The sequence below is a fragment of the Anguilla anguilla genome, chromosome 3 (genome assembly GCF_013347855.1).
Source record: "Anguilla anguilla isolate fAngAng1 chromosome 3, fAngAng1.pri, whole genome shotgun sequence".
In the NCBI taxonomy this organism is placed as follows: Eukaryota; Metazoa; Chordata; class Actinopteri; order Anguilliformes; family Anguillidae; genus Anguilla; species Anguilla anguilla.
Genome location: NC_049203.1, coordinates 30,313,640 through 30,327,183, shown reverse-complemented (window position 1 = coordinate 30,327,183; position 13,544 = coordinate 30,313,640). Strand labels below are relative to the sequence as shown.

General features: G+C 36.9%; 1 protein-coding gene across 3 annotated transcripts in view; it reads right to left on the bottom strand.

Moving 5' to 3' along the window:
* The window catches only part of fastkd1 (FAST kinase domains 1), a 118,159-nt gene that overhangs the window by 39,969 nt on the left and 64,646 nt on the right, over window positions 1-13,544 (bottom strand). For 2 of the 3 annotated variants that reach the window (XM_035410006.1, XM_035410007.1), the window contains exon 10: window positions 7,686-7,814. The exons of the other annotated variant lie outside the window; for it this stretch is intronic. In XM_035410006.1, coding sequence (XP_035265897.1) covers window positions 7,686-7,814 — 129 coding nt within the window. The remainder of the gene's footprint in view (window positions 1-7,685; window positions 7,815-13,544) is intronic. 3 annotated transcript variants of the gene reach the window in all.

The following is a 13,544-nucleotide window of genomic DNA, read 5'->3' as shown; positions in this document are numbered from 1 at the left end:
CATGAGGCCCTGACTGACTCATTAATGTTGAAAATAGTTGAGCTGTGAGAACTGCCTACACAGAACAGATGTATCAAAATGCATAGAATATTAAAACTTGACCTAAGATAGCATTAATCCACTATAATTATTTTTTTTATTTTTATTTTATTTTTATTTTTGATTTTATTGTTATTTTGATATTATTGCTATTAATATTACTAATATGCACATTGTTCATGGTGATTAATTATGATGAATAAATAAGTAATAAAGCTGGCATATGCGGCTCTTAAACTACAGTTGAGGCCAAAAGTTTACATACACCTAGGCTAAAGACATTCAAACTCAATTTTTCCCAGCTCCACACATTTCATGTTACCGTACATTTCCTGTGTTAAGTCAATTACATTACATTACATTCATTTGGCAGACGCTTTTATCCAAAGCGACGTACAAGAAGTGCATTTTCATGATCGTAGACAACTGCTGAACACGGGTTCAGTAAGGTACAATTACTTATTTTGTACAGCTATTTCTAGCTGAGAACAATGAACACTATCCTGGTCTAACATCTGCAAAGCCAAACTAGGCAGAAGATTAAGCTAGAGTATTAGGACAAATACAATTTACCAAGAAGTGCAGGGATGGGGCAACATGTAACAAGTGACAAGGAAAAAAGGGTTTTTTTTTTTTTTTTTTTTTTTTTTTTTTTTAATATATATACACAGCATGGTGGTGGTTATTCTAGGTATAGTCTGAAGAGATGAGTCTTCAGGCCACGGCGGAAGATGGATAGTGAGGGGGAGGTTCGGAGAGGGACGGGGAGTTCGTTCCACCACTGGGGAGCTAGGGTGGAGAAGCTCTGTGATCCCTTTGGGCGGGTGGGAGGGGTTACAAGACGCCCTGCTGCTGCAGAGCGGAGTGGTCGAGCAGGCACATAGAATTGAGTTACAAATTATAATCTATATTATTTCCATAAGAGGTCATTTCAAAATAATAGATGAGACAGATATAATCCTCCTTCCTCATAATGCCATCTATTTTCTGATGTGCACCAGTCCGTTTTCCAGCAAAACACCCCCACAACATGATGCTGTCACCCCCATGCTTCATAGTTGGTATGGTGTTCCCTCGGATTAAAAGCCTCACCCTTTTCCTCCATACATAGCGCTGATCATTATGGTCAAACAGTTCAATTTTTCACCGATCCTTGTGGGACTCCACTTCTAACAGCTCCCTGCTAAGATAATGTACCTCCTACTAATACTCTTTGTGTTCTACCCTGTAGCTAGTTCCGAATCCACTCTGAAATACATCCTCTAATTCCTACTGTCTTCATTTTACTAACAAGTCTCATGTGGTACCGTATCAAATGCCTTTTGGAAATCTAAGTAGATAATATCATACGCCTTGCTATAATCAAAACACATAGTAGCTTCTTCAAAGAATACCAAAAGTTTAATCTGACCAGAGAACAATCCTCCAAAAGGCTGTGTCTTCATCCTGGTGATCACCAGCAAACTTCAATCTGGCTTTTTTTATGCCAGTCTTGGAGTAGGGGCTTCTTCCTTGTGCAACAGTCTTTCAGGCCATGGTGATGTAGAATTCTCTTAATGGTGGATGTAGATACTTTGGTACCTGATGCCTCCAACTCCTTCACAATTTCCTTTGTTGTTGTCTTAGGGTTCAGTTGAACCTTTTAGACCAAAGTTTGTTTAGCCTTGGGAGTTCATTTGTGTCTCCTTCCTGAATGATGCAGTGTCTGTGTGGTCCCAAGATTTTTATATTTGCATACAATTGTTTGTACAGATGCTCATGGTACCTTCAGCTATTCAATTGCTCCTGAGGAGGAACCAGACTTGTGGAGGGCCACCATTATTTTTCTGAGGTCTTGGCTGAGTTGCTTGGATTTTCCCATGGTATCAAGGGCAAAAAGGCAGTGGCTGTAAAGGTAGGCCCTTAAATACAGCCACAGGTGCCAAGTAACTCCCAATTAACTCCTAATTATGACAATTGGCCAATCATAAGCTTCTAAAAAGGCATTACATCAATTTGGAATCTTGGAATGAAATGGAATCTTCCAGACCGTTTAAAAAAACAGTCAACTTGATGTAGTAAACTTTTGACCCACTGGAATTCTGATATAGTGAATTGAAGCTGAAATAAATCGGTCTCTAATTGAGTGTTTTAAAATTACCCCTGATGTGAACAAAATAGATGCCCTAATTAACTTGCCAAAAGAAATGTATGGTAACATGAAATGTGCGGAGTTGTGATAGAATGAGTTTGAATATCTTTAGCCAAGGTGTAAATGGTGTAAACTTTTGGCCTCAACTGTAAGATGCAATTATGCTGATTCCACCATTGCCATTTTTACTACATTACCGTTTTGATTGGACTACATTGCTACTTTGATATTGCTACTAATATCCTACTACCATTAAATATGTTATTAGTTGTAGCATTTCTGTCTTTGCATGATTATGGTGCTGATGATGAAGAGTAATAACGTATGAAAAATAAATAGGCCAACATAAATGAGAATTGCTATATTTAATTTGCACTTTTGCACAATTTTTTCAGATGATGCTATGGTGCTGATTAAGGTGAAGTGGTGATGATAATTTTTTTAAATTAAAATATAGTCTTTATTAAAATATAGTCTACATTCCATGGAACATTTGGTGCATGTAGCCTAGTCAACTTAATATACAGACCTATTTACATTGTGATTATGCAATGGTTTGTTTACCAGTAGCCTACTTATGCTAAAATATGTAGTTTATTAAACAATATAACCTACTTGTGCTAAATATGTATACAATTCTTGGTGGTGTCTTTTTACCCAAGAACATCTCCTTAAGGCCCGTTTCTTAATCCTCTATTTGAGACGTTTTTGCATCATTTTGGTAAAAACAATTACATAGATATAAGATGTGGCCTATTATTTTTTTATTAAAATATAGTCAGGGAGGGAAAAAACACACCTCCACAGGCACCATTTATGAAACAAGTTAACCAGAAACTTTCTGGGGTTTCTATTCATGCATGGACATGATTATAAATCACTTTTTGGCAGAAGCATCCAGGGGTATATACTGGCTGTTTGAAAACTTGGAAAAAATATGTGGCAAGACCTCGCTACAAATCGAGTAAGGATCCTGGACTTGCCAGCTTTCTAACGACTGTCTGTCTGAGCCTGCGCCTCAGGCCACTGAGCCCAGGTCTAAGTATTTTTACTCCTATCACTACAACTAACTTAGATTTAAAAGAAAACTCTTTTCACATAATCTGAATTTAGCCTACACAGTACGGTTTCATGCTTTGATCTATAGACAACGTGAACTTGTATTATTTATTTATTTTTGAAACTCGTCACTTGTTTTGCAAATTTAACACATGTTCGCTTTGTCAAAATCTATTTTCACTAAAAACTTTTTCAGGCAATGCAATGCTGTGTCGCCTACTCACAGCTTGCATAGCGAATTGACGGAACCAACTAACTCGCATTTCAATACACACTTACAATAGAATAGACGGATGGTGTTGCAAACAATAAAAAAGTTAAAACTTGCACTTTTACACAAAACTCCCTTTTTCATATGCGTTTCATAAACACTTTAAATAACACTCTCCCCTCACAGAACCTTTCACACTTTTAAAAAACCCGTTAAAAAAATAAAATGTCAAAACATGTGGTACGCACACACATGGACCATGAACCCCCAAAATAAACACAACAAAAAATGAACAAGTCATACATTTTTTTAAAAATTCATTAATACTTAACTGACCTTATTGACCTATTAGCCATCAATCAAATTTTGTTATTTGCCACCACCCATCATCTCTCTCTATCAGTATAGGGGTCTATGAAATCTAAGGGTTCAAAACCTCTCTGAAAATGAATAAAACACTGTCCATTAAGCATATAAAATTGCCCTCTTATGATGGTTTAAGATGAAACATTGATATCACATTGAAAAATGCTATGAGTTGAGTGTAACTGATTGTTGTCTGTCTCATACTAATCATAGGCTATGTGCGTAAAATGGTATTAGTTCATTCATAATGAGTTTCTGTGTAGGGATACCCAGCAACCTTGTTGAGAGAGCGTATCACTTATGAACCCTAATACTAATACTATAACGTCTGACTAGTCAATACATTCTACATTATGTACTGAATTGTATCGTGCTATATTGTGCCAGTATCCTATCCCTTTTTACAACCATACTTCTTAACTTATAATAACAATTATTGGTCATTAATTGTTTTTCCTGTTTTCCTCTCTCATGCTGATGGAATGATCCACCAACGAAGTCAAATAGAGACATTTGAATTAATAAGTGCCGGGGGTGAATTCCCTCTAAATAATTTTACGTGTTGAGGTTGATAAAGGGTGATCTCCATTTATTCTGGGTTCAGTATTCAGTGCTGTGCCATTAACAGGTTAGCTGAGAGTGACCCCCTAATTAAATCTGAAATATTAAATTTGAATTAATGTATATTATTTTATTAACTCGACTAAGTTCTATCAACCTCATGACACCATTTATGTCCCCTTGTTCTACTAACAGAACTGAACCTGAAGAATATCTTGTAGTTCACTTTGTAGATGAATTTAAAAGCCTCAATCAAATCACTCCTGAGTCTCCTTTTGCTCAGCTTGAAGAAGTTAAGCATCTTAAGTCTTTCCTCATAGCTTTTATCTTTCATACCAGGAATCAATTTAGTTGCTCTTCTTTGAACTTTTTCCAGAGCCTCAATATCTTTCTTGTAGTACAGTCCCCAGAACTGCACAAAATACTGTATGTATGGTCTAACAAATGTACTGTATAAGATAAGTATAACTTCCTGGGATTTATACTCAATACTTTTGGCTATATATCCCAGCATCCTGTTGACCTCTTTTACTGGTACAGCACAGTGCCTAGAATCAGTCTTTTTCAAAGCACATTCCAATTTTGTTCCTCCCATAATGTAATCTGCTTAATGTTTTATTTCCCACATGCAGAACTTTACATTTGGCTATAATAAATTTCATTTGCCAGGTTTCTGCCCACTTCTGGATTTTATTTAAATCTTCTTGGATTACTTTAGTATCTTCCAAACTATTAGCTGGGCCTCCCAGTTTTGTATCATCTGCAAATTTGACTAATGTACTTTCTATGTCCCAAATACCAAAAGGCTTGTCAGACAAGACCATCCCTTACGAAAACCATGCTGGCTATCCCTTAGGATGTTGCTATTTTCAAGAAATACTTCCAACCTGTCTGTAATGATAGATTCCAGTATTTAACATATAATGTAAGTTAAACTTACAGGCCTGTAGTGTCCTGGATCAGCACGCTCCTCTTTCTTATATATTGGTATTATATTACCACACTTCCAGTCCTCAGGTATTTCTCCAGTCTAAAAATACCTGCCAACGGTTTAAAAATGACCTCTGCTAACTCTCGGAGTACCCTAGGGTATATGCCACCAGGACCTGCTGCCTTGTTTGTCTTTAGTTTAAGTAATTCATGCAGTACTTCTTTATCCTTTATTTCAATATCTGATAAGACTTTGAGTACCGAATATGCCTTCCAGTCTATTAGTAACCTCTTCTCTAGTAAAACTCTCAACAAAATAACTATTCAAGGCATCAGCAATATCTTTATTCTTAGAAAGCAATGCTCTTCTTCATGTCTGATGCACCTGATATCCTCTTTGACTTTTTATTTTCCTACTACAGTATTGAAAGAAACGTTTAGGATTACTTTTTGCATCTACAGTAATTTGCCTTTCAAAGAGCCTCTTGGCTTCCCGTAGTTCTCTTTCAACCTTAGCACGCATATTAGCTACAACATTCAGCCCTATTACCCTCAGTGCTGTCATTTTTATATATCTTATACAGTTTTGTTTTGTTCCTCAAACTCTCCCATATGGCTTTGTTCATCCACTGGGGGGGAGAGCTTCTTCATTGTACTTTTCCTTACCTTTGGAATAAATTTATTTTGCGCCTCAAAATATCTCTTTTGTACATACCCCACTTTTCATTCACAGTCTTGCAGTTAAAAAGTTTCACCCAGTCAATATTACTTCAATTTTCTCACATCTTGTTGAAATTAAAATTTTAAATTTTGGCCATAGAGGCGGCCTTGCTAATTTGCCGTAATACTTCAAATCTAACTGCATAATGATTGCTAGTCCCAAGTGGCTCACCTCTATGCCACAAATTCTGCCCGGATTTCCCTCTTGTGGGCTGATTGACATACTGTGCCTAAAAAAGGTCATTTATAACATCTAAAAATTCTTAATCACTTTTTCCTTGACCTGTCATCATTTCCCAATTAATATCAGGGTAACTGAAGTCACCCATAATAATAGTCTCACAATCCTGACAAGCTTGTTTTATTTTTCCAATTGTTTTATTTTTCCATTTTTCCAATTGTCTGAAGCTGGCGACCGGTAACACACTCCTACCATAAGGCCCTTTTCATGTTTCCCTATGAGCCTTAACCAAATATCCTCACTAGGCACAATCTGGTCAATTTCTGGAATTTTCTGCACATTAAAATTTTCTTTTACATAGAGAGCTACCTCTTACTAGATCTATCATTCCTAATGAGTTTGTACCCTTTAATATTATATTCATCCCCATCCTCATCTCCAAGCCATGTCTCTGTAATCCCAACTATGTCATAAACCCCCCCCCCATTCATTGCAGCCACAAATTAAAAAAATGTATTTGTTATGCTTCTAGCATTTAAGCAAAGACATTTCAGATTATTACTTCTATACATCCTCCCCCGTTCCCTCATCCCCCACCGTCCCAAGCCACTCTTACTTCATTAGTGTTCACACTATTATAGGAAGGCCAGACAGCTTCCATCCTGGCAGTCTGCACTTCCCTACCTTTTTCACTTTCTGACCTCCCTGCCCCCAAGTCCCTAGTTTAAATAATCCTGTGCTACCTTAACCCCTTAAGGCACAAACCAAATCTAGCCAATCCTTGCCCATTTAGGGGGTACCCTATTTAAAGCTTTATAACTCCAGATGTGAACACCACAGAGACTTGAAAAATGGCTTAAATGAAGCAAGACATTTGTACAATTTACAATACTACCGCAGATTAGTTTATATTCATAATTTTGGAAGAAATAAAGTGCCACAAATGCAATTGTTTAAACAAAAAGCCCAAAATAATATCAAATACACACTTGAAGGCACAATACAATCCTGTAACACACTTTTTCAAATGCTCCTCACTCTTTCCACCACAAACAGGAAGTGCGTGACAGACACAACTAATCAAGCAGAGAGCAGCAGCAAAAACACATACAGTTCAGTAGGATATCCTTTGGCCAGGCCACTTATGTCTAAAGCACAGCTCTTAGGCGCCGGGAGTAAACGGCTGGTTTGCTTTTGAAGTACTGCCTTGATATGAAATCAGATTTTTACATTTATAATTGCCAAGAAATGCCCGCATGTATAGTCTCTGGAGACATACAATGATTGTACAAGCTGCTTTTTAGTTATATAGAGTGCATTTTCATGGCTTTAAACCACAAACAGTTTCAAATATTTTCAAACATGTTCTTAACAGGAATAAAATATTATAAAATGATTTAATCCTGTCATGCACATTCCTGTTGGTCATCTCAAAAGACTCACAGAGGAGCCAGTTATGATTCAGTTTAGAAAACTTATGAACTTACTCTCTAACTGGCAGTCTAGCTTTGTCAGGAAATCCACACTGAAAATTTCACGGATCAATGCCTCAGGGAAACAGTTAGCCACAGCCAGGGAATAGGCCAGCAGCACCAGCAGGTGGGGGTCGAAGGAGCCTGCAAAGAGTAAGAAACTTCTGTTGATGCCTTTCGTATCATATTAGAAAGAACACAACTCACCAAAACGGAACTACAATTAACCAAGGAAAAGCGGTTGGGCCTATCAAGTAGGGGTGCAATGGTTCACTAATAACTATGGTTTGATGTGTACCTTTGTTTTGAATCACATTTCAGGTTCGTTTTCAGTTCTTGTTGTATGAACAACTAAATAAGTTGAACTTGATGAATGAATGAGTGAAGTGGCATAACAGACATGAAGACATGCTGATGAAATTCCATCACAGTAATCCACATGTTGTGTTCAAGTAAAGATTTTAAGATGATTCTAAGGTTCGAAGGTTTATTGGCTTGATTTAGTTTACAAAATTAAGGGGTCTGCATCAGGCAAATGTGGCCGAAGCCCACCTAAGCCCAACGTCTTTATAACATAACATAGTATAGCATAACGTAACGTATAACATAACAGAACATAATGACAAGATATGTATATCCTTCTTGTAGTAGGGTCCCCAGAACTGCACACAATACCAGAAATGTGGTCTAACAAACATATTGTACGAGATAAGTATAACTTTCTTGGATATATACTATATTCAATATTTTGGCATATATCCCAGCATCCTGACAACCTTTTTACTGCTACAGCACATTGCCTAGAACGTCAAAGGCTTTGATCAACTATTACTCCCAATTATTTTAAAAATGAGCACATTCCAATTTTGTTTCTCCCATAAAGTAATCCTGCCAGGTTTCCACCCCCACCCACATCTGGATTTTAAAAAATCTTCTTGGATTACTTTAGTATCTTCCAAACTATTAGCTGGGCCTCCCAGTTTTGCATCATGTCCAAAATTGACTAATGTACTTTCTATGTCCCTGTAAAGGTCATTCATATAAATTAGGAAAAGTATGGGTCCCAGTACCGATCATTGTGGGACTCCACTTCCCACAGTTCCCAGCTCAGATAATATATTCCTACTACTCAGTGTTCCACCCTGAAGACAGGTCCCAATCCACTCTGAAATACCTCCTGCAATTCCTACTGTATTCATTTTGCTAACAAGTCTCGTGTGGTACCTTATCTAATGCTTTTCGGAAATCTAATTATATAATATCATAAAGAATATCAGAACGTTTGTCAGGCAAGAACTTCCCTTGCAAAAACCATGCTGGCTATCCCTTAGGATGTTGCTTTTTTCAAGAAATACTTCTACAGTAACTTTTCTAATGATAGATTCCAGTATTTTACATGTCATGCAAGTTAACCCCTTTGCGCAACCCCCTAGTGGCCACGACACTCGCTTCCTGAGATTGTTCAACTCAGACTTTCAGTGCTCCTGCAACCAAAATATGAGTTGAAAAACAACACACTGTGTTCTAGCTTTACAAGTAGACGATTCAGGACAACTATGCCAAAGGAGTTTCTGAGCATTCAGAAAAATATTTCCACCACTAAATATTCATATTCTGTCATAGCAACAAACTAAACCCAACAACATCACTAAAATATGCCAATGCAGCAGTGAGAATGCTGCTCACTAAATAATGGAATAAACAAGACAAGTTTTTCTAAAATTATACCATGTCATTCTACTGTCAATATCTAGGACTAAATACGGAATAAATATACAACCTTACCATTGGTTTTGCGCGTAGAGATGTCCCTTTCAAAACGAGTGGTCATATATTGTCTTGGATTAATAAATAGACAATTAGTCTATCCAATAGGTGACAGAATAAGCTTTCTAATGATGTAAAATATGTCTAATTGTATTATTGGAAAAGCATTTTATAGCTCAGCGTAATTGAAAGTTTTGTCTCATTAACAACACATTACGCATTCTGTCTGTGGTAGCAGTAAAATACACTTTACCCGCCTTAACATTATTGATGCATTTTGTCATTTCTTGGAAAATATTATTCTTGACAACTTCTGAGCATGGCTAAGGCATAAGTTTGCTGATAGACCAGGCTGATGTACTGTTTTCTGGACTAAGTCAGAAGAGGAGAACAGCAGCATTGATTGTGTCTATCTACTAAACAGAGATAAGTCAATAGTCAATATGTAAGTGTTACTGTTGAAAATATTTCGGTTATATACATTATTTCTGAAATTGATTGTCTTTAAATAAGTTAGTGGCATATCATAATGAGGATATTCCACACTGTAACATAAGCATTTGTTGGTAGCTAAGTGTTTGTGTTTCATGCACCGGATATGATGTGAAAGCTGGAACATCGCCAAAACATGGCGGATGGTTGAATATTGTTTTAATGTCATCCCATCCCCATACAAGAAAACATTACATTCTGTAGAGTACAGAAAAACATACGAAAGTTAATGATTACACATTTAGGTACTGTACCATGTTGTGTGACAATGTGTGACAAAATCTGATATCAATGTTTCATCTTAAACCTTTATAATGGACAAGCATTTTATTCATTTTTGGAGAGATTTTGGATACGTTTCTAGACCCCTAGACATTTTAGCTATTTTTACATATTTTGCTTCATAGATCTTTAGTAGTTCTGCATATCCACCCTTAGATTGTACGTACTTGTGGTCAAGTACATTCATTGCAAACTAAAAAAAAAAGCATATTCATGTTTGCTTTTCTGGCTAGACAATTGTATTTGTGGCACCATTTCTTCCTAAATTATGAATATAAACATCAAAGCTAGTAATAGTACAAATGTGATGGTTGATTTAAGCCATTTTTCAAAACTGTGATGCTCACATCTGGAGTTATAAAGCTTTAAATAAGGTACCCCCAAAATGAGCAAGGATTGGGCAGATTTGGAATGTGCGCGAAGGGGTATGCTAAATCTGCCCAATCTTTGCCCATTTAGGGGGTACCCTGTTTAAAGCTTTATAACTCCAGATGTGAACACCACAGAGACTTGAAAATGGCTTAAATGAAGCAAGACATTTCTACCATTTACAAAGTGCCACAAATGCAATTATCTAGGCAAAAAATCTAAATGTCTTGCTCTTTTTTAGTATGCAATGAAATACTGGGAGATTGCATATATACAGCAGGTTAAAGTATACATGTCCTAGAGCAAAAACACAAGTATGAAACACAAGTTCATAAAATCTAAGAGTGGACATGTAGAACTACTAAAGATCTATGAAGCAAAAACTAAGCAATGAACCCAGTGTCTCCAAATCTACCCAAAATGTCTAAATTATGCATTGCTGCAAATCACAACAAATTCACATATTTCACTACAAATCAACTGTTTTTACTCAAGAAACTCACTGTTGCATCATTTTCAAGTGGTAATTACAAATTTCTGTCAGTACAGTGGTCTAAAATAGTTAAGGGTCCAGAAACATATCCAAAATCTCTCCAAAAAGGAAAATAATGCCTTTTGTCCATTGTAAAGCATATAAATGAGCCCCTTATGAAGGTTTAAGCTGAAACATTGACATCAGATGTAAACATAATGCAAAAATATTGTCACACAATGCTCTACAGTACCTAAACGTGTAATAATTAACTCTTGTATGTATTTCTGTACTCTCGTATGTTTTCTTGTATGGGGATGGGACGAAATGAAAACGATTTTCAACCGTCCACCACGTTTTGGCAATGTTCCAACACTCTCGTCATCACTGTTGCATGCATCCCAAAAACTATTACACTACTAACTAACGCTTACATTAAAGTGCGAAATATCCACATTAAATAGGTTAGTGGTATTATATAAAGACACTCAATTTCAAAAATAATGTATATAACCAAATTATTTTGAGCAGTAATACTTACATAGCAATGATGAAATTTTATCTGTGTTCAGTAGATATAGACTGGGACAGTAAATCAATGACAGTTCTATCCACTTCTGTTTTGCTCCAGAAAATGATGTCAGATAGGTCTATCAGCAAATATATGGCTTATAGGGCTATGCCCAGAAGTCCTCGATTTCCAAGAAATTATGAAAAATCTTTGACGTTTCGTTAGGTGCAGCGTCTTTTACTGCTACCACAGACTGAATGCCTAAGTGAATGCGATAAGAACATTTTCGCTTACGCTGACCTATAAAATGCTATTCCAAAAGCAAAGTTGGACATGATATACATCGTTAGAAAGCTTATACTCTCACCTACTGAATATATGAATTGTCAATAAAGCCAGCCTGTACTAAAAAGGGCGACAACGCTGTAAACAACATGTGGTATTATGCACTGCTATTTTGGAAGGTACCCAGGCATCACAAATGCGCGTATATTTCACAAACGGATTATCCAAGACAATATGACTACTCAGTCTCAAAAGGGATATCTCTACGCGTAAAGCCAATGGTAAGGTTGTATATTTATTCAATATTTAGTCCCAGATATTGACTGTAGAATGACATGGTATCATTTTTTAAAACTTTTTCTCATTTATTTCGTTATTCAGTGAGCAGCATTTTCACTGCTGTATTGGCATATCTTAGGGCTATTGTCGGGTTTATCTTGTTGCTATGATGGAATACGATTTTTGAGTGGTGAAAGAATATTTTTATGAATGCACAGGTAGTCAATATTGTCCTTTATGTCATGGGTGGGGGGTGTAGTTGCAGATGAGATTGCAGGGAGGGGGTGTGTGTTAAATGAACGACCAGAGCAACAATGGTGGCGCTGCGAAACTCCATATTTGGCATAGTTGTCATGTATTGCCTACTAATGAAACTAAAATAAAGCGTTTCTGTTTTTAACTCGTACTTTGGTTGCAGTAGCACTGAACGTCTGAGTTCAGCAATCTCCACTAGGGGCTTTGCGCTAAGAGGTTAAGTAACAATCTCCCTATGTATGTGCAGGCTTCAGACACACTCTCTGTCTAAGTTTAGGCTTAAATCTTACCTCTTTACTCAATCCTATAATTAGCCATTCCCGTAGTCCTATATCCTGTTAAATAGTCAAGTACAATCATGGCGTTTGGTAAAAAAAAAAAAAAAAAAAACCCATTTCCTATCACTTGTTACATGTTGCCCCTTCCCTGCACTTCTTGGTAAATTGTATTCGTCCTAATACTGTAGCTTATTCTTCTGCCTAGCTTGGCTTTGCAGATGTTAGACCAGGATAGTGTTCTTTGTTCTCGGCTAGAAATAGCTTTACAAAATAAGTAATTGTACCTTACTGAACCCGTGTTCAGCAGTTGTCTACGATCATGAAAATGCACTTTTTGTACGTCGCTTTGGATAAAAGCGTCTGCTAAATGAATGTAATGTAATGTAATGTAATGAGTTTATGAAATTAAACATGACTGTCTGGGTTGGGTAGGGAGCTTAGCATCAAGTCTCAAGCTTGCTTTTACAAAGTGGACATGCTAGTTAGCATAGCTTCAAGGATCAAGATGGCCTTTACGGCTGTGACACACTAGATTGCTTAGCGTCTAGTGTCGAGCTTGTTTTTACGGAGCTGACATACTAATTAGCTTCGCCTCGTCAAGCTGGCTTTTAAAGAGATGACACACTAGGTAGCTTAGTGTAATAGTGGCATTACATAAACATACACTCACATAAATTTACTCTATGTTTTGAGAGCCTTTATAGTGCCTAATCTTATCTTCTGTTCCTTTTTTTGATTTCTCCTTCCATGGGGCAAAGACCGCTCTAGCCTGTTTCCTTTCCCTGAGTCCACGGGATTGCTCCAGATCTGTCCCTTACTCTGTGATCATGGACCACTTCAATCCTGTTCCTCCCCTGCCTATACCTTAGCCACGTTTCCACCAA